This window comes from Falco peregrinus, chromosome 1, assembly GCF_023634155.1.
Source record: "Falco peregrinus isolate bFalPer1 chromosome 1, bFalPer1.pri, whole genome shotgun sequence".
NCBI lineage: Eukaryota > Metazoa > Chordata > Aves > Falconiformes > Falconidae > Falco > Falco peregrinus.
In genome coordinates this window covers 46,165,030-46,180,167 of record NC_073721.1, presented here as the reverse complement: position 1 = coordinate 46,180,167, position 15,138 = coordinate 46,165,030, and the positions used below count along the sequence as shown (strand labels likewise).

The 15,138-nt window shown below is 49.1% G+C and overlaps 1 protein-coding gene across 4 annotated transcripts in view; it reads right to left on the bottom strand.

Annotated features, from left to right (window-relative positions):
* The window catches only part of ZNF618 (zinc finger protein 618), a 162,226-nt gene that overhangs the window by 55,974 nt on the left and 91,114 nt on the right, over positions 1-15,138 (bottom strand). For all 4 annotated transcript variants that reach the window (XM_055802836.1, XM_055802945.1, XM_055802879.1 and 1 more), the window contains one exon: positions 9,135-9,173. In XM_055802836.1, the coding sequence (XP_055658811.1) occupies positions 9,135-9,173 (39 nt within the window). The remainder of the gene's footprint in view (positions 1-9,134; positions 9,174-15,138) is intronic.

Genomic DNA, 15,138 nt, shown 5'->3' with positions numbered 1-15,138 from the left:
GCTGGACCCCCCCAGTAGCTCCCTGTCTCTCTTGACCTGGGGAGCCCAGAACCAGACCCAGCACTCCAGATGCAGCCCCACCAGGGCTGAGCAGAGGGGGAGATCACCTCCCTCCACCTGCTGGCCGCGCTCCTCCTCATGCACCAGGATCCCACTGGCCTTCTCGGCCACGAGGGCACACTGCTGGCCCACGGGCAACGTGCTGCACCGGCGCTCCCGGGTCCTTCCCCGCAGAGCTGCCCCCCAGCAGACCAGCCCCAGGCTGTGCTGGTGTGTGGGGCTGCCCCTCCCCAGGGGCAGGACCCTGCACTTGCCTTCGCTGAACTGCATTAGGTTCCCTGCGCCGACCCTCCAGCCTGTCCGGGTCTGGCTGAACGGCAGCGCAGCCTCGGGGGGACCAGCCGCTCCTCCCAGTTCTGTTTCATCAGCAAACTTGCCGAGGCCGCGCGCTGTCCCTTCACCCAGGTCACTGATGAATGAGCCGAACAGGACAGGACCCAGCACTGACCGCTGGGAACCCCGCGAGCTGCAGGCCTCCAGCCAGGCTCTGCGCCGCCGCTCACAGCCCTCCGAGCTCTGCCCTTCAGCCAGCTCTCAGCCCACCTCGCTGCCACTCACCTAACCCACTGCCCGAGCTTACCTGTGAGGGCGTTATGGGAGAGAGCACCAAAAGCCTCCCAAGGTCAAGGTAGACAACATCCACTGGCAGCCAGCTCTGCTGTACCAGAGACATGTGCTTCCCCCTAGGCTATGGCAAAGCCCAAGCCTGGAGTCAAGCTCTGAACCAGGGATGGTGATGACACTCAGCTAGTAACACAGAAGTTGGGACTGCAGCACCTCTTCTGAAGATCATTATCGTAACCCTTGTATTAGAAGAATATCTATCCTTAAAAGCAGATATTTTTAACTCTGTGACACTGCCTTCCTTGGTATTTGCTCCTGTGTGACAAAGCACAAGGAAAACATGCCAGCTGGTTTTTCCTTCCCTACACTGCAATGGTAGAACTGGTAGCCTCAGAGTTGAAACGCTTGTCAGCATTTTATAACTGTAATTTGCAGTATGATTTTTGTCTGTACTACAGCAATCTGTCACTCAAGAGGACAGCACAGTCCATCCATTTCTCAGTCTCTTCCTGAAGGCCAGTTTTGAGCCAGAGAGGATGCTAAAGCCTGGACTGTATTAAAAGAGCTCAAGAACTCTTTGTATCACCAGCTGCGCCCCATCTTTCCTGGAAGACATATCTGTGTAGGATACCAGTATCATAGAACCACAGAATGGTTTGGGTTGGAAGGGGCCTTAAAGATCATCTAGTTCCACCTCCCCTTCCATGGGCAGGGACACCTTCCACTACACCAGGTTAATCCAAGCTCCATCCAACCTGGCCCTGAACACTTCCAGGGATGGGGCATCCCCCTGTGCCAGTGTCTCACCACCTTCATAGTAAAGATTTTCTTCCTTGTATCTAACCTAAATCCGACCTCTTTCAGTTTAAAGCCATTCCCCCTTGTCCTATCACTACAGGCCCTTGTAAGAAGTAGCTATGTAAACCTTCAATGACACAAACTTTGTACACCCAATGCAGTAACACAACTCACTTCAACAAGGGAAAGCAACATATAATACATTAAAAAGTTGATATAAACTGGGAAGGGTGATCAAGCCTGGCCATAGAGGGAAAGAAAGGACTTCAGTTTAATTGCAGCAAAGAGGAATTAAGATTGGCTACAGGCAGAACGTCCCACCTGGGGCTAGCAGGGAAAGCACTAGGAAAGACCTCACGTCTGAGAGGCTGAGGAACAGTCTGCACAGTAAATTCCTGAAGGATGCATTAGAAAAACAACGTTGAGGATGTTCTATCTATGAAGCAATTTAACTTTTTGGAGCCCACATGTACTCTTAAAATTCTTGCAAGCTCACAGCTATCAATGCCAGCCCAAATTTTTGTCAGGGATAATCACCAATTTAATCCAGTAATTTTTACCTTGCCCTTGTGCAAGGGGAAGGAGTTCTCTTGAGATGACTAGAAGGGGAAGTGCATTCAAACCTCAGTTCGAAGTCATGAACTCTAGTTTCAGGGGCAATCTGCAGCTACTCCTTATGAACAGACACTTGCTACCCTCACATACAGTCTGATGAATTCCAGTTAACTCAGGGCAGCACCCCGCAGCAGGCTGTGAGCCACTCTCTTGCACAGTCCTTCCAACACTTCTCACAGCAGGGCCCCTAACTCAGGCAGCTCCTCCAGGAAGACCCACTCCTAACCCCAGCACACACCACATTTACCTGACCACAGGGAAGCAGTTTTTCTTCCCTCACTAAAGCACAGCTGAAAACCACCTCCTCTGTGGGAGACAAGAAGGAGGCTACAGGCTTGCCTTCTGCTGCCACCGCGCAGGGCAGGAGAGTCACTGTCCCTTGGCTCAATTCCACGGCTGCTCCTGCCACGGCTGTGCTCTGCCAGCAGCCGCTGACTCCTGCTCCATGGGGTGCTCCTGACTGGGGGGAGGCAGGGGGCTCCAGCCTGGGTAGGGCTATGACGCTGATGACCACAGCTTGGATGTAGCCTCACTCCCACCTGTACTGCTGCTGGCCTCAGGCACAGCGGGGCTGCTGCTTGTCCTTGGTTCTGCCAGTTCCCATGTACCTTACTCCCCAATGTCCTGTCACAAAACCATTAAGGTCTCTGGAAATCCATTTTTTCCCAGTAAATACTGTCACTAGTCTGTCCCCTTCAAAGGACAACATGGAGAGACTTCTGCCTCCTTCCAGAAGAGATTCAGGTAGGACACACTCTCTTTAGTACCAGAACTTCCCACCCACTCTGGAAAAACTTCACACTATGACAATCTGTGAAGAGCTGCTCATTGGAGTGTGTGTGGGTGACATAGCATTAATCGCACAATATCCAACGACCGCTTTTTGCCCCTCCTGCAACCTGATACACAACAGGGTGGTCTGAAATACCTGGTAAATATCATCACCCATGAGATGGTAATACTAAATTTCAAAAATTATTTGCAAACAGGAAAAACGGGTTGCGACACAACAGAAAGGCCAACAGACACAAAATAAAACCAGGTTGCAATTAATTGGGATCAGTCTTGGGATTTTTTAGGATCTGGCCTAGGAGCTCTCAATCTTTGGGGCTGGCCACAGCAAGCGTGAATGTATTATGAAAGCTGCTCCCATTTATGATAGAATTTAAGGCATGAGTGAAGGACGCTGTCAGGTGCTGCTGGGCAAAGGATGGACTGGGCTTACAAACTGGATTTGTGTGCTGGGCTCCCAAATAGTGGAGTCCGCTGAAGAGTTGTGTAGGAGTAACCTGCTGGTAGCACGAGCACAGGGATCTGCTTTTGAGAAACAGCACAAAATCCAGCTTTGCCTCTTGAACAGAATTACGTATACCCAAAAGCATGAGATGGAGACAGAAAGAATGGGATCTACCAGAAAACAGCCACTAGTAATCTTCCAACCTCCAGCGAATGTCACTGAATTGCCATAGTAACAAACTGCAACACCGCTAGGAATGAAAGCAAGCAGAGCATTTGAACTGGCTTGTTTTATGGAACTGTTTTTCCATGTTGTCTTCCTGCACATCGCAGAATAACTGGCTGGTGGCAGGCTAACAGTCTAACAGAGTAAACTTCATTCATTCATGGCTAGTACTACCTGTGAGCACTACCTGCCTTTAAACTACAACTTGTTTGCCGTGGTCCTCAAAAAACCTGCTACCAGGGCAAAAGAACAGAGCAAACCACACTATCAGCAAGCTCCTCTGAACTCAGCCAACCTCACTGACACACTGGAGTAGAATTCAAGGCTCCCAAAACATCTTCTTCCTAATTCCTCCCACTTTTAACAGAATTTTATTTAAAGATTCTAGAAATGGTAAGACTCTTCCCCACAATATTTATTAGCACGGCTCCATCAGGCTCACGACTTGCCCCCTGAGAAGAGGAACACCTATTAAGTCTCAAATAGCTAACCAGACATATGTGACATTAACACCAGATATACTTTTAAGAAACCCTCAGCTTTTAGCAGTTCTTCCCTTCCCATTTCTCTGTGCATTTGTTTTCTGCTGTCTTTCACAGGGCACAGAAATGCAATCCAGCAGCATTACGGCTGTGCCCTGCAGACAGCGACTGGGCTGCAAGCCCAGAGACTTGCGCTTTCTTCCTTTGCCACTTGCCGGCCGGTTGCCTCTGGCAAGTCACTTTCTTTCTGTCCTGCTGCTTCCCTGCCTGCCTGCAGAATACCAAACTCCCCTGTAAAATGATCCGAGGCTCATCCAGGCAAAAGGCTTACAAGTGCTCTAGACTCGTAGCACTATTGACTGTATTAGTTAACATTTGGTATTTTGAAAACAGGTATTAGAAGGCCACTGGTATGCTGAAATTAGGCAAGTGCCATATTAACAGTTGCCAGAGCAACCTTAATTTTGTCCTAGGTTGGTCCAAAGAGGTAGAGACACTGTTAGAAAAAGCAGTAGTGAGCATGTAGACAAAAGCTTAGGTGCTTATGCACTCCCAGATCAATTAAGGTTTCATGGGCAACCATAAAACTCACAGTCTGACTTCGAGCTCTTCAAGTCAGTTACGGTTATTTTGGAGATGTTCTTGTACAGAAGATTCCCTTTCCCACAGAAAAGAATAATACTAAAATCCAACAGCCTGAATATTACAAGCCCTGATCTGTAGCAGAATTACAGACCTGGAAACCACAAAGGCTACCACGCTCTGGAGACCAGGGCTATGCTGCTGGAGCCTCATACCCTACCTCCCGGGGCTGAGCCCAGCAACAAGCTGTCAGCACCGAGACCATCCTGGGTTTTCGTCCTAACGCAACCATACCTCCGAAGTATAGGCACTTCCATGTGTAGTGCTGATCCGACACTGGTGCCAGCCTAGCTCTTACAACTACTGTCCACAAACTGTGACATGTGCACTGAATGTAACCCACTGAATGCAACCTGCTTCGTGACCCAGCACAATACCTGTTCACATCAGAGGTGATGCTTCCCACAGCCGGGTCTCTGGCATGCTGACCCTGCTGGTGCAGGGCTTGTGGGCCCCTGCTTGCCAGTGGTTTTATTTAGCTATCTGTCAGGCTGCCAAGAATTTCCTGTGGTATGTGAGCAGCAGGAGGGAGACTGTTTTGCAAAGTATTTAACTCCCCTAAACATGACTGGAATTTCCATGGAGAATGATGGTGCAGATCTAGCCCAAACACCTTCTTCCCGAGGACTTCCAAAAGTCTGGAGCAAACCACAGAGGCATACAAGCACCTCAGAAAAGACTGCCAGACTCTTCTATAGGAACAGTCAGTGACCTAGATGTCAAACTGGCCACCCCTGCCTAGGAAAAAATATCTAATAGAAAGTTTTTTTCAGAACCTCTCTCTCCCCCTTCCTCCTCCCTGCCAGTCAAAGTTGGTAGCAGTTAGACAAGCCTTTTTATTAACACATTAGCACTGTGGGTTGCATTGTTTTCTTCTCTCTACATGTGGGAATTCTGGTCTGGGACCCTGAGCCAAGGCTACGAAAGTAGCTCCCAAAGCCATGCAACTATGTCCCCATGAGTACATCCTCTTCTCAATACCACAGATGTGTCCCTTCAAGAATGGGTAAAAAAAAAAAAGGGGGGGGGGGGAGTCCCAGGGATACAATCTATAGACTAAAAACCCCAAATGCTGAAAATAACTAAGTACAACAGTTTTTCCTCAAGGGAGTCTTCAAAGTGTCTTCCCAGCTGGAAAGTCTAAACACCACTGTCTCCTCTTTAAGCGGGCAGCAAACTGGCCTCAGCTGCATCCCAGCTTGCCCCATGGCTCCCTTCTTCCCAGGAAAAAAAAGGCCAGGCCAGCTCTTCCCGCAGCAGCCTCTTCTTGCCACAGCCCTTCAGCCCCGAAGGCAAGGACACGTTATGACACAGCTTTACGCGCCATGTCAGTAACCCATCCTCCCAACAGGCCAAGCATGACTTGCTCTCAGACCCAGTACGGCAAGATGCAGGCTTTGCCTCCCAAGAATAAACACGACTCACTGCTCTCAGGGCAAGCCTTGGGAGCACAACCCAGCGAACTGCCACCAAAGCTCGATTACTCCTGGGACCGAGCCAAGGCGCCCTCACTGTGCTCTGCAGAGGCAGCACCTGAGATGTTTCCTCACTTGACATACAAGGTTGCTTTCACCAGAACTTCTTAGGTGACCGCTGGGGCCATGAGTAACAGCCGTCTCCAAAAAGTCACCATGGAGAAAACTTGAACAGGTTTTGTAAACCTGCAGTTCTAGTTATTTGAAATAATGCCAAGGACTCACTGCTGGTCAAGGGAGCTCCTCATCCACGTCAGTTTAGCATGGATGCAACCTATGCCCCAGAGGGAACACATGAGAGAAAAAAGATCTTGCTGTATCCCTCAAACACTGAGAAATTTTGGAAGAAGGCAGCAAACCATGCCTGCAGAGACCGCGAATCTAGAGGTTCCCAATGAGATAGAAATAGCAGAGGAAGATCTGAACAATACAGATGTCTGTAATAAAAAGGGTGTAAACAGCCAAATCGGGTCACAGAGGAATAGCAGTGGAGCAGCAAGCAAAACAAAAATAGCAGGAAAGGAAAGATAAATAAAAAATTCCTAAAATATATGAGGAGCAAACAGACTGACAGGGAAACAAGAGAGCCATTGAGTGGAAAAAGGACAAGAGCCACGCAGAGGCAACCAGGGTAGGCTGGGGATGTAATCCAGCCCCAGAGGGGAAGGCATAGGGAGGAAAGAAGACAGCTGAACTATTTCATTGCAGCAGCAAGGAGGAGAAGGGGACGATGACTTTGTGAGGAAATTACAACCATCTGCAATTAGAAACAGCAGCACCAGCCCAGCAGTTTCACATTCACTCTGTAAGACAGGTGACATGCCTGGCTTGTTCTTCCACCGGGGTGGATGGCTGCGGTGGGTCCTTCTTACACATCCCCTAGCTCACCACTCACTGCTTCACTGCTCCATTGCTTTGGTGATTTGGTCTTGCCTCCAGCTCTTTCAGCTAAATGAGACTATTTTGGTATAGCAATGAGTGTAGCAGGTAAAAAAGGGGTTCCTGCGCTAGGGAGGGGGCCAGATTTGTACAGCCCTGCATGAAGATGGAAGGAGTCCCTGCCTCTCCTGCTGCTCCCTGCTCCATCTCCATTGTCACCACCACAGCTCCTCTGAAGCCTGGTGCAGAGAGCAGCTGCTTGTTGCTGTTCTCTCCCAGACTTCTTCTGCCTGTGACTTTCCATTCTCCCCCACTCCCCAAGATCCAGCCACCAGAGAAGAGGCAGTTACATCCACAGAAATCCTGTGGCTCAAACCTCATGGGGTTTGCCTACATAGCAGAGGCATGAACCCTCATCCCCTCTTACTCTTCATACCTCACTCTGCCCTGTCCTTCTCAGCCAAAAAACCTCCCATGACAGGTAAGAAGGAGAAGCTGACTTACAGAAAAAAGTATTTTTTTGGCACAAGGTGGTTCCCAAGCTCTGGCAAAGAGGATACTATGTCCAATACCCCAATAACAAGCCCCAATACCCGAATAACAAGCCCAGGATGCTCGCCGCCCAGCCCAGAACCCAGCAGGGTCCAGTGTCAAAATTCAGAGCAAGAGGGCAAGATGAGCCTGGGAAGACTCAGGATAAGTGAAACACCGACGGGCAGCAGAGCCTGGGAAGCAGTCTGCATCCGCTGCATGGAGGTGGTTACCACATGTCACTGGGTCAACGGAATGCGAAAGTGCCCAGCTGCAGAGCCTGTCTCCCCTCTAGTGAGCACCAGGAGTGGGTATACACCGTGTGATGGCTGGTTGCTACTGAGATGTTTTGGCTCAGGGCTGAGGATCTTCATCCCCCACCTGCAGTGAAGTCAGTCCTGCTTCCTTCTACAGACACAAAGCCAAGGCTCCCCCAGGCTAACCACAACTTTTTACCTATCACAGAATGGCACTGAAGAAACAGCAGTTTCAAAAGGTGGCATGATTGTACTTCATTATTACTTTTCTTTTCTATTTATCTAACATTTTTATACCCATCCAGGCTAAGTTTGGTGCTTCCAAGCTGCCCTCTGTAAACCACCATGGTATGTAACTTACCTTTCCAACAGAAACCGTGGCTCTCACCTAAAATGATCACAGCAAAAACCAGGTTGGCAGAGACCTGAGGAGGTCTTTGGTCTGACCTCCTTCTCAAAGCAGGGTCTGCTCTGAGCTCAGATCTGGTTCCTCAGGACTTTATCCAGGCCGGCGTTGCAAACCTCCAAGGATGCAAAGCCCACCTCTCTGGACAACCTGCTCTACAGCACAGGGAAAGGCTTTTCCTCCAACACAGCCTCAACCTCTCTTGCACTTTGTGCCCTATATCTCTCATCCTCACGCCACTGCCAACTGTCCAGCTCTGTCCTCCCAACCACCCCCTCACAGGGGCCGTTGGTGCCACCAAGTCCCCCTGTGGCCACCTCACCCCCTGTTGCACAGGCCCCGCGCCTTGGCCTCCTTGCCCTGGCAGCCCAGGGGCCTGTGCTGAACCAGCAGGTTACTCAGTGCCCCTGATCAGGGCAGAGCTCCCCCCCCGCCGATTGTATGTTTAAGGTTTAAAAATTTTCCTGAGACTTATCATGCTAGAGAAGCCGCCAGCAGCCAGCGCCTTCCCTGCGGGGCTGAGGCAGCAGGGCGGGCGAGCCCTGCTCATGGCCGCCCTCCGTCTCCTCAGGCCCCCGCGCCCGCCCAGCCCGGGCACCGCGCTCCCCTCCCGGGGGCCGACGGGCGCCTCTCCCCGCCGAGGCCGCGCTGTGCGGCGGCTCCCGCCCGCCACCGCCGCCATCTCCGCGGCTCGGGCCGCCCTCTGCCGGCCGCGCCGCCGCCCGGCCCGCGGGGAAAGGCCCCGGCGGCTCCTCGGCCTCCTGCCCGGCTCGGCAGCCGCCCGCCACCCGCCGCCTCCCCGACGCTTCGGCCACCCAGCCCCCGCCGGGGGGGCGAGGGATGCCGGGGGGCTGCGGTGGGCAAGCTGGGCGTGCCCCCGAGGGGAGCACCCTGCGCCCCACTGCTCGCACACGCCACAGGCCCAAGGCCCCCCTTACGCCCCCCAGCGCCATGAGTACTTACTGCCTTGTGAGGCTCCTTCACCTGAGGCAGCTTCAGTGTCTGCAAAGAGAAAGAGCTGCACTTAGATGCGACGGCCGACTCTGCCCCGTGTCCGCTGCGCTTGGCTGTCCCCGGCGCCTCGCTCCCTCGCTCTCCTCCATCCGCAGCTCTTCTCCACCATGGCACCCCACCATCGCCTCCCCGCAGCACCTCGGCTGGACGGCAGCTGCCCGGAGCGGGCTGCGAAAGGCCTGAGGCCCTTGATGGCGGTGGGGCCCAACACGGCACCTCCGAGGCTTGAAGAGCCTCCACAAGCGGGGCTGGTTCCCCAAGCTGTCACAGGGGCCTGGCTCCCAAACAGGCCAGCTGGAAGGGCCGGCCCTGCCCCTGCACACCGGGAGCCCAAGCTGAGGAGCTGCAGGGACCCCCGAGGGCTTCGGAGAGGCACGGGGGGCATGGGTCAGCCTACCAGCGGGGCTGGGAGCAGCCGCCTCCCCGCTGTCCCCCTGCAGCTCTGCCCGGGCCAAGCCCCGGCCTCCAGCCCTCTGGCCTCCAGCTGCCCCGTGTCCCCCCGGCTGCAGGGGCACGGGCTGGGCCGACACGTCCCAGCAGCTGCCACGCCAAGGAGTTCCATGATTTCTGCGGAAGGCTGGTTGAAATCCCTCATGTGCTTCATTCTTTGGGCAAGTGCCGCCAAGCCAGGAATGCATGCAGCGAACAGCATGCCCGGCTCTGCCTCCCACGGGAGAGGGCACAGCCTGCCCCGCTGCCGTGCCTCCCCTCCGCAGGGTGAGCAAAGCCTCTCCAAGAGATGGGTCATGAGAATCCCCCCTCCCCAGGGGGCTGTTCTATCCTGGTCTTCCTGAAGGCACACATGAAAAGATGGGAGAAAAAGCTCCCTCCGCTGTGACACGTGGGACCACAAGAAGCACACGGCAAAGATCATGTTCAAGCCCTAAATGACTGCAATGGGCAAAGCTGCAAGCTGGAAAATAAAACCCAGTGTTACAAGTCAAGGATCATAAATGATTAGGACTTCCAAGCCGTTTTGAAGTGTTTCATATTCATCCTAAATTGCATACACTGTATGTCACATTATCTAATAACATAACTACGTTTCAAAATATTCCGTATGTCTCTTGGAATCATGCTTGCATTGCTCTGAAAACCACAGCTGCAGAATGTCACAGCGTTTCTGAATTTAAAATTTGCAACCTTAAGTAATGAACACTGTTTGCATTTAATTTCCTTATTTCTTAAAAATAATAAAACCAAATGATTGTGGGTTTGTGAATTTGTATATTTCTACTTGATTAACCTGCCTGATTAGATCACTTTTCTAGGCAACAATATTAATTTGGCACAACTTCATAAACTGAGGGGCCAGATCAGAAACCCTCAGTATCATATGCAAAAGCTCGACAGTCAAAGCCCTGTATTTTTCCACAGCTGCTACTTGTTTGAATTACCACCTATCACTCAACGAAAAAGCTAGCTATGGCACAATGGAGTTCTGCAGAATGCTGTCCTGGTGTTCACAGACAACGGCATAAATAAACCATAAAAGATACGTACTATGCATGCACCAGGCCCTTTCTGTCATTTAAACAGCTTTAAAAAGTACTTTAGACAAACTTAACAAGAATCAAGCAACACACAAGTGTTTAAGGAGCAGCCATTTTTCCAAATTGTGTTAAGAAATGTTGTTACTCTTAGTCCTAAGACAGACTAAAGTCTTTAGGAATTTAAAATAATTTAAAAAAAGCCACCTAAAAATCCCCTAACAGCCCACTTGAAATCACCTTTGGGCTGAGACCAAGTAATTACAGCTTTAAAACAAAAGACCAATTTCTGAGAAAGTTGCAAAAGTAAGTCAGAGTAGGGAGGTCGGCAGGAAGGCTGGGAAATAGGCAAGTTAACTCCTTGCCTTTCTCAAGTAACTTTCTGCATCTCCTATAAAAATCTGCTGCAGACTGGGAAATGTACACAGTAAAAAAAATGGGTGCTTGGGATGGAGCACAGAGGGCAAAGGACCCCCCCCCAAATCTTATGATTTTTCGGTAGCAGATAATCATACAAATGAAACCCAACTTTTTTCAGCTCAGAAACACCATCTCTCCTCAGGAATGGTTATTTTGTGATTAATTTTCAAGTTCTCACCTCAAAATCGTTTCACTCACAGCACTGCTCTGACTCAGACTCCAAAAATGTGCACTTTGGAAAAATGCATTTTTCCATATTCACAATTTGAACAAGTCATCTTCCTTTTCGTATTTTTGGAATCGAGCAGAACCCATTCTTGGAAAGTATTGATCAGAAACTTCAAAAGCTTTGAAATGTTTTTTAACAATTGGTTAAACTAGAAACTTCGCCTGAAGAAAACCCCTCTGCTCTAGTGCCTCCAGCATCTATTCCGATGATGGCAGCTCAGCCCCTTGGCTGGCACACCCCTGCGGGAAGGTAACAGAGAGCTGATCAGTTCAGAGGGAGGCGATGCAGCAACCAAATAATGTAAATAAATAATAAAGAAAAAAACAACTTGAGCAAAATCATCATTCAGCCCAGAAAAGCTTATCTGGAAACAGAGAACTTCCACCAATTATTAGGACAGAGGTGATATATCCTGCGAGGGTTAAACTTGAACCTTGCTATTTTCTTTCATTTGCTTTCTGAAGAATTCTCCTTTGGGTAAAATTCTCCCTTGCTTGGCCTCAGCCCAGAGGTTTTTAAATTTACTGTTTGAAAGTCTAATACAGCAATTTCAGCCATTTTTTTTGAGTTATCTAAAAGTGAAATAATTTTCCTGATGCATCAGCATGCAGATGTTTTGCTGCTCATGTTGCTCAAATACGACCCATCGTACAAAACAAAACTTTCTAGCTGACTAACTCCTGAAGGCAATCCAAACCTTTTAATGACTTGAAAAACCCCACACAGCTAAACAAAAAGCACTGTAAGCAAAACATTTTTAAGGCCTGGGTTGCATGTAGGCGAAGCGGTAACGTTTGTCAGCGCCGATCACTGGGACAGAGCCTTCCATCGCCACCAGGAATGTGCAGCCTTTCTGCTCCAGCTGAACTCCAGCAGCTCTGCAGGAGGAAGGAGCCACGATCCTGCAGGGCTGCACAACAGCTCACAAAAGAGCCTTTCAGCTCAGCAACATAACGTTTTTTGTTGGGTTTCTTTTTTATTTTATTTGTGCCTTTCAGGGAGGCGAAGGGGAAGGAACGCAACCTTTTCATTTCTTCCTTGATAAAACGTAGTGAGTAAATTTCTTACCTACGTTGCTGACTCTTTGCAGAACCCTTTATGTGGGGTTTTCCATGCCTGCCTCTTGGCTTTCAGAGCAAAACAGAGAGGGAGCTTGCCCCTGTGAGCCAGCACATCTTGAACAAGACCTGCCTCAACCCTTCGCTCTTACAGATCTTTCCAGATCAACCGCTCCTTGAAATTCTCCAGCCAATGCTGAGCACCACAGGGAAAGCTCAAGAAACTAAGAAAATGCCCTGTTTTCCAATAAAAAACCACCCATTCCTGAAGGCACACAAGGAAAGAACACAGGTCACTTCCAACACAGCTTCTCTACCATGGAGATCTAGAGAGGAGGCAGGTGCAGTTATAAAAAGAACCATCTAGGAAATTTCTCCCAGAAATGATCATTATAAAGAAAAACATGACGTCGTCAGTGCAAGAATCTTAATACGGAACTGAACACCTCAAAGGGTAAGAAGAAAAATTTAAGTTTTGCACAGGGCAAACCAAGCCGCTGACAAGTAAGGACCGGCTGCAAGAGTGGAGAGGGTGACTGACCTCCTACCCCCGCTGGCCTCAAGCCACAAGCCCCAGGCTCCCCAGCTCTAAACTGGCCACCAAGATGTACAAAAACCAGCTTAGAAATAACCCAGTTCAAAGCAAGGACAGCTCGAGTCCTCCAAACCTCCCACCCTGGGGACTGAGACAGCGTCACTGAATGTAACAGTGGGGCTGGCTGGACACATGGGTTTGTTCAGTTGTTCTGCCCCAAAGGTCCAGACCAGATCAACACAATTACTACCTGCCCTGCTGTGGGCAGAACCTGCTGCATCACCAGCTCTGTCGATCCACAGGACCAACCCATCAGCTAGCCAAGGACCATGAGTGACACAGGAACTGCACAGGAATGCAAAAAACGGGGCTGTTCAAAGGGAAGGAGCACATCCCCCAGCAGATCACAAATAGCAGGTGTTTCTGCTCGAATGCCCCAAAAGCCCTGGAAGAAACACCTGAAGAGAACAAAAAGGGGCCTGAGTTTGCTCTAGCTACTCTCTGACGCTCTAAGCTCTAGCTCTACTCTGACACTGAGCTGTTGAGTTTACCCAGGATCAGCCAGACCTTCAGAGAAAGGCAGATGCGATGTGACTGATGGGTGGCCCAGAGCTTGGTGACACCACGGCTGATGCTCAGGCAAAGAGGGAATGCCAGGTCCTGCCACTGACATATGACTCCTTCCTCACCCAGCCAAAAAGGAATGGCTTAAAAGATTCAGGATCTGAGTTTCTGGCAGCTGATAATTGTGCGTAATACGCCAAGGGAGCTCAATTTTCAGTACTTTGAGAACAAGCAGACCTAGGAGAGCTGGCCTGCCAGTGCCTTGGGGTTTTATCTGATACACGGACTGAAGATACACAGGGAGAACACACAAGTCCAGGATCACATCCTCGGTGTACGTGTAACCACCAAGTTATCTTACATTTCTTATGACAGTGCAGTACCAGCCACTCCTCTATGAAACCTCAGATACACGTGGCAATAAAAGCATCTTTCACAAAAATGTCTTTCAGTCCTAAGTGCTATTTCCAGCGTTGTTACTGGTACGGTTCCACGTACAGCTCTCACTGGATAACAGTACACAGGGCTTTCCCTCCATATAATCCTTTCTTCTTTTTTCCTGACTGTACATGACATGCACATTCAATGGCACGTTATTTCTCTGCAGAGAGGTACACCTCCTGACTGCTTTAACCCCCAGCTCAGGTTCTGTTTCTGAGGGAACCGCATTTAGAGCTGCATCAAGTTTTCAGTTTGATTTCTTGCTGAAGAGTGTACATGAATAAATATGTCACTTTGATTTTTACTGTCTTAAGGTAATTCAAATGCACTTTAAATATTACTACTACATGCACCTATTTACAGCAACATAAAACATTCTCTGTTTCATGTAGACAAACTGTTCTTCTCCACCACTGATGTGAAAATTACTTAAAAATTTCCACATTCAAAATTTTGAAATTTCCATCTTCTACAGCTACACTAAAAAGGCTTTGGAAGCAAAAGTCATGAGTTCATGGCAAAACTACGGATATCAACTGTGCAGGAGTAAGTTGATGCATCCAGACCATTTAATATATAGCTTCATTCCATGATCAAAATGTAAGTAAATGTATAAATGTATAAATACAAATCAACTGGATCACACACAAGGACGTGTCCTCATACTAATATAGCTCTTAAAATTCCAGCTGAATTAAGGATCCCATAGTGCTTGGGGATGAAAAGTAAAATAAAAGCAATCTTTGTCCCAAACCTAAATACTGCAATTATTATTGCAAAATTATTGCAACGCTGTGATGCAACAGTAAATCATTCTGCATGTCAGCAAATAACTGCTGCTGACTATTATTTTAGGGATTTTTTTTTTTCTTAAACTGGAGGGTGAAACTACTTTGTAATTATATTTAAAGAACTTTTAGGAACTTTGTTGGCATTTAGAAAGGAACACCAGCATTGAAAAACAATTCTGCATGTATCTAAGGATACAGAAGAAGCTCTGTGATGTTCAACAGCACACGGGAAATATGCAACTTTGCAATTAAACAATGTATTATGAGACTGTGAAAAACTCTGACGAGTTAAGGACGCACTTGTTCACTTTTTAGCTCTGCATTTGCTGAATTCTGAGAGTTGACACATTTGAAATTTAATATTGTATTAGCCTTCATTATTCCCGGATTTTCAAACTTTTCCCTGGGAGCTTCCTTTACGTTCC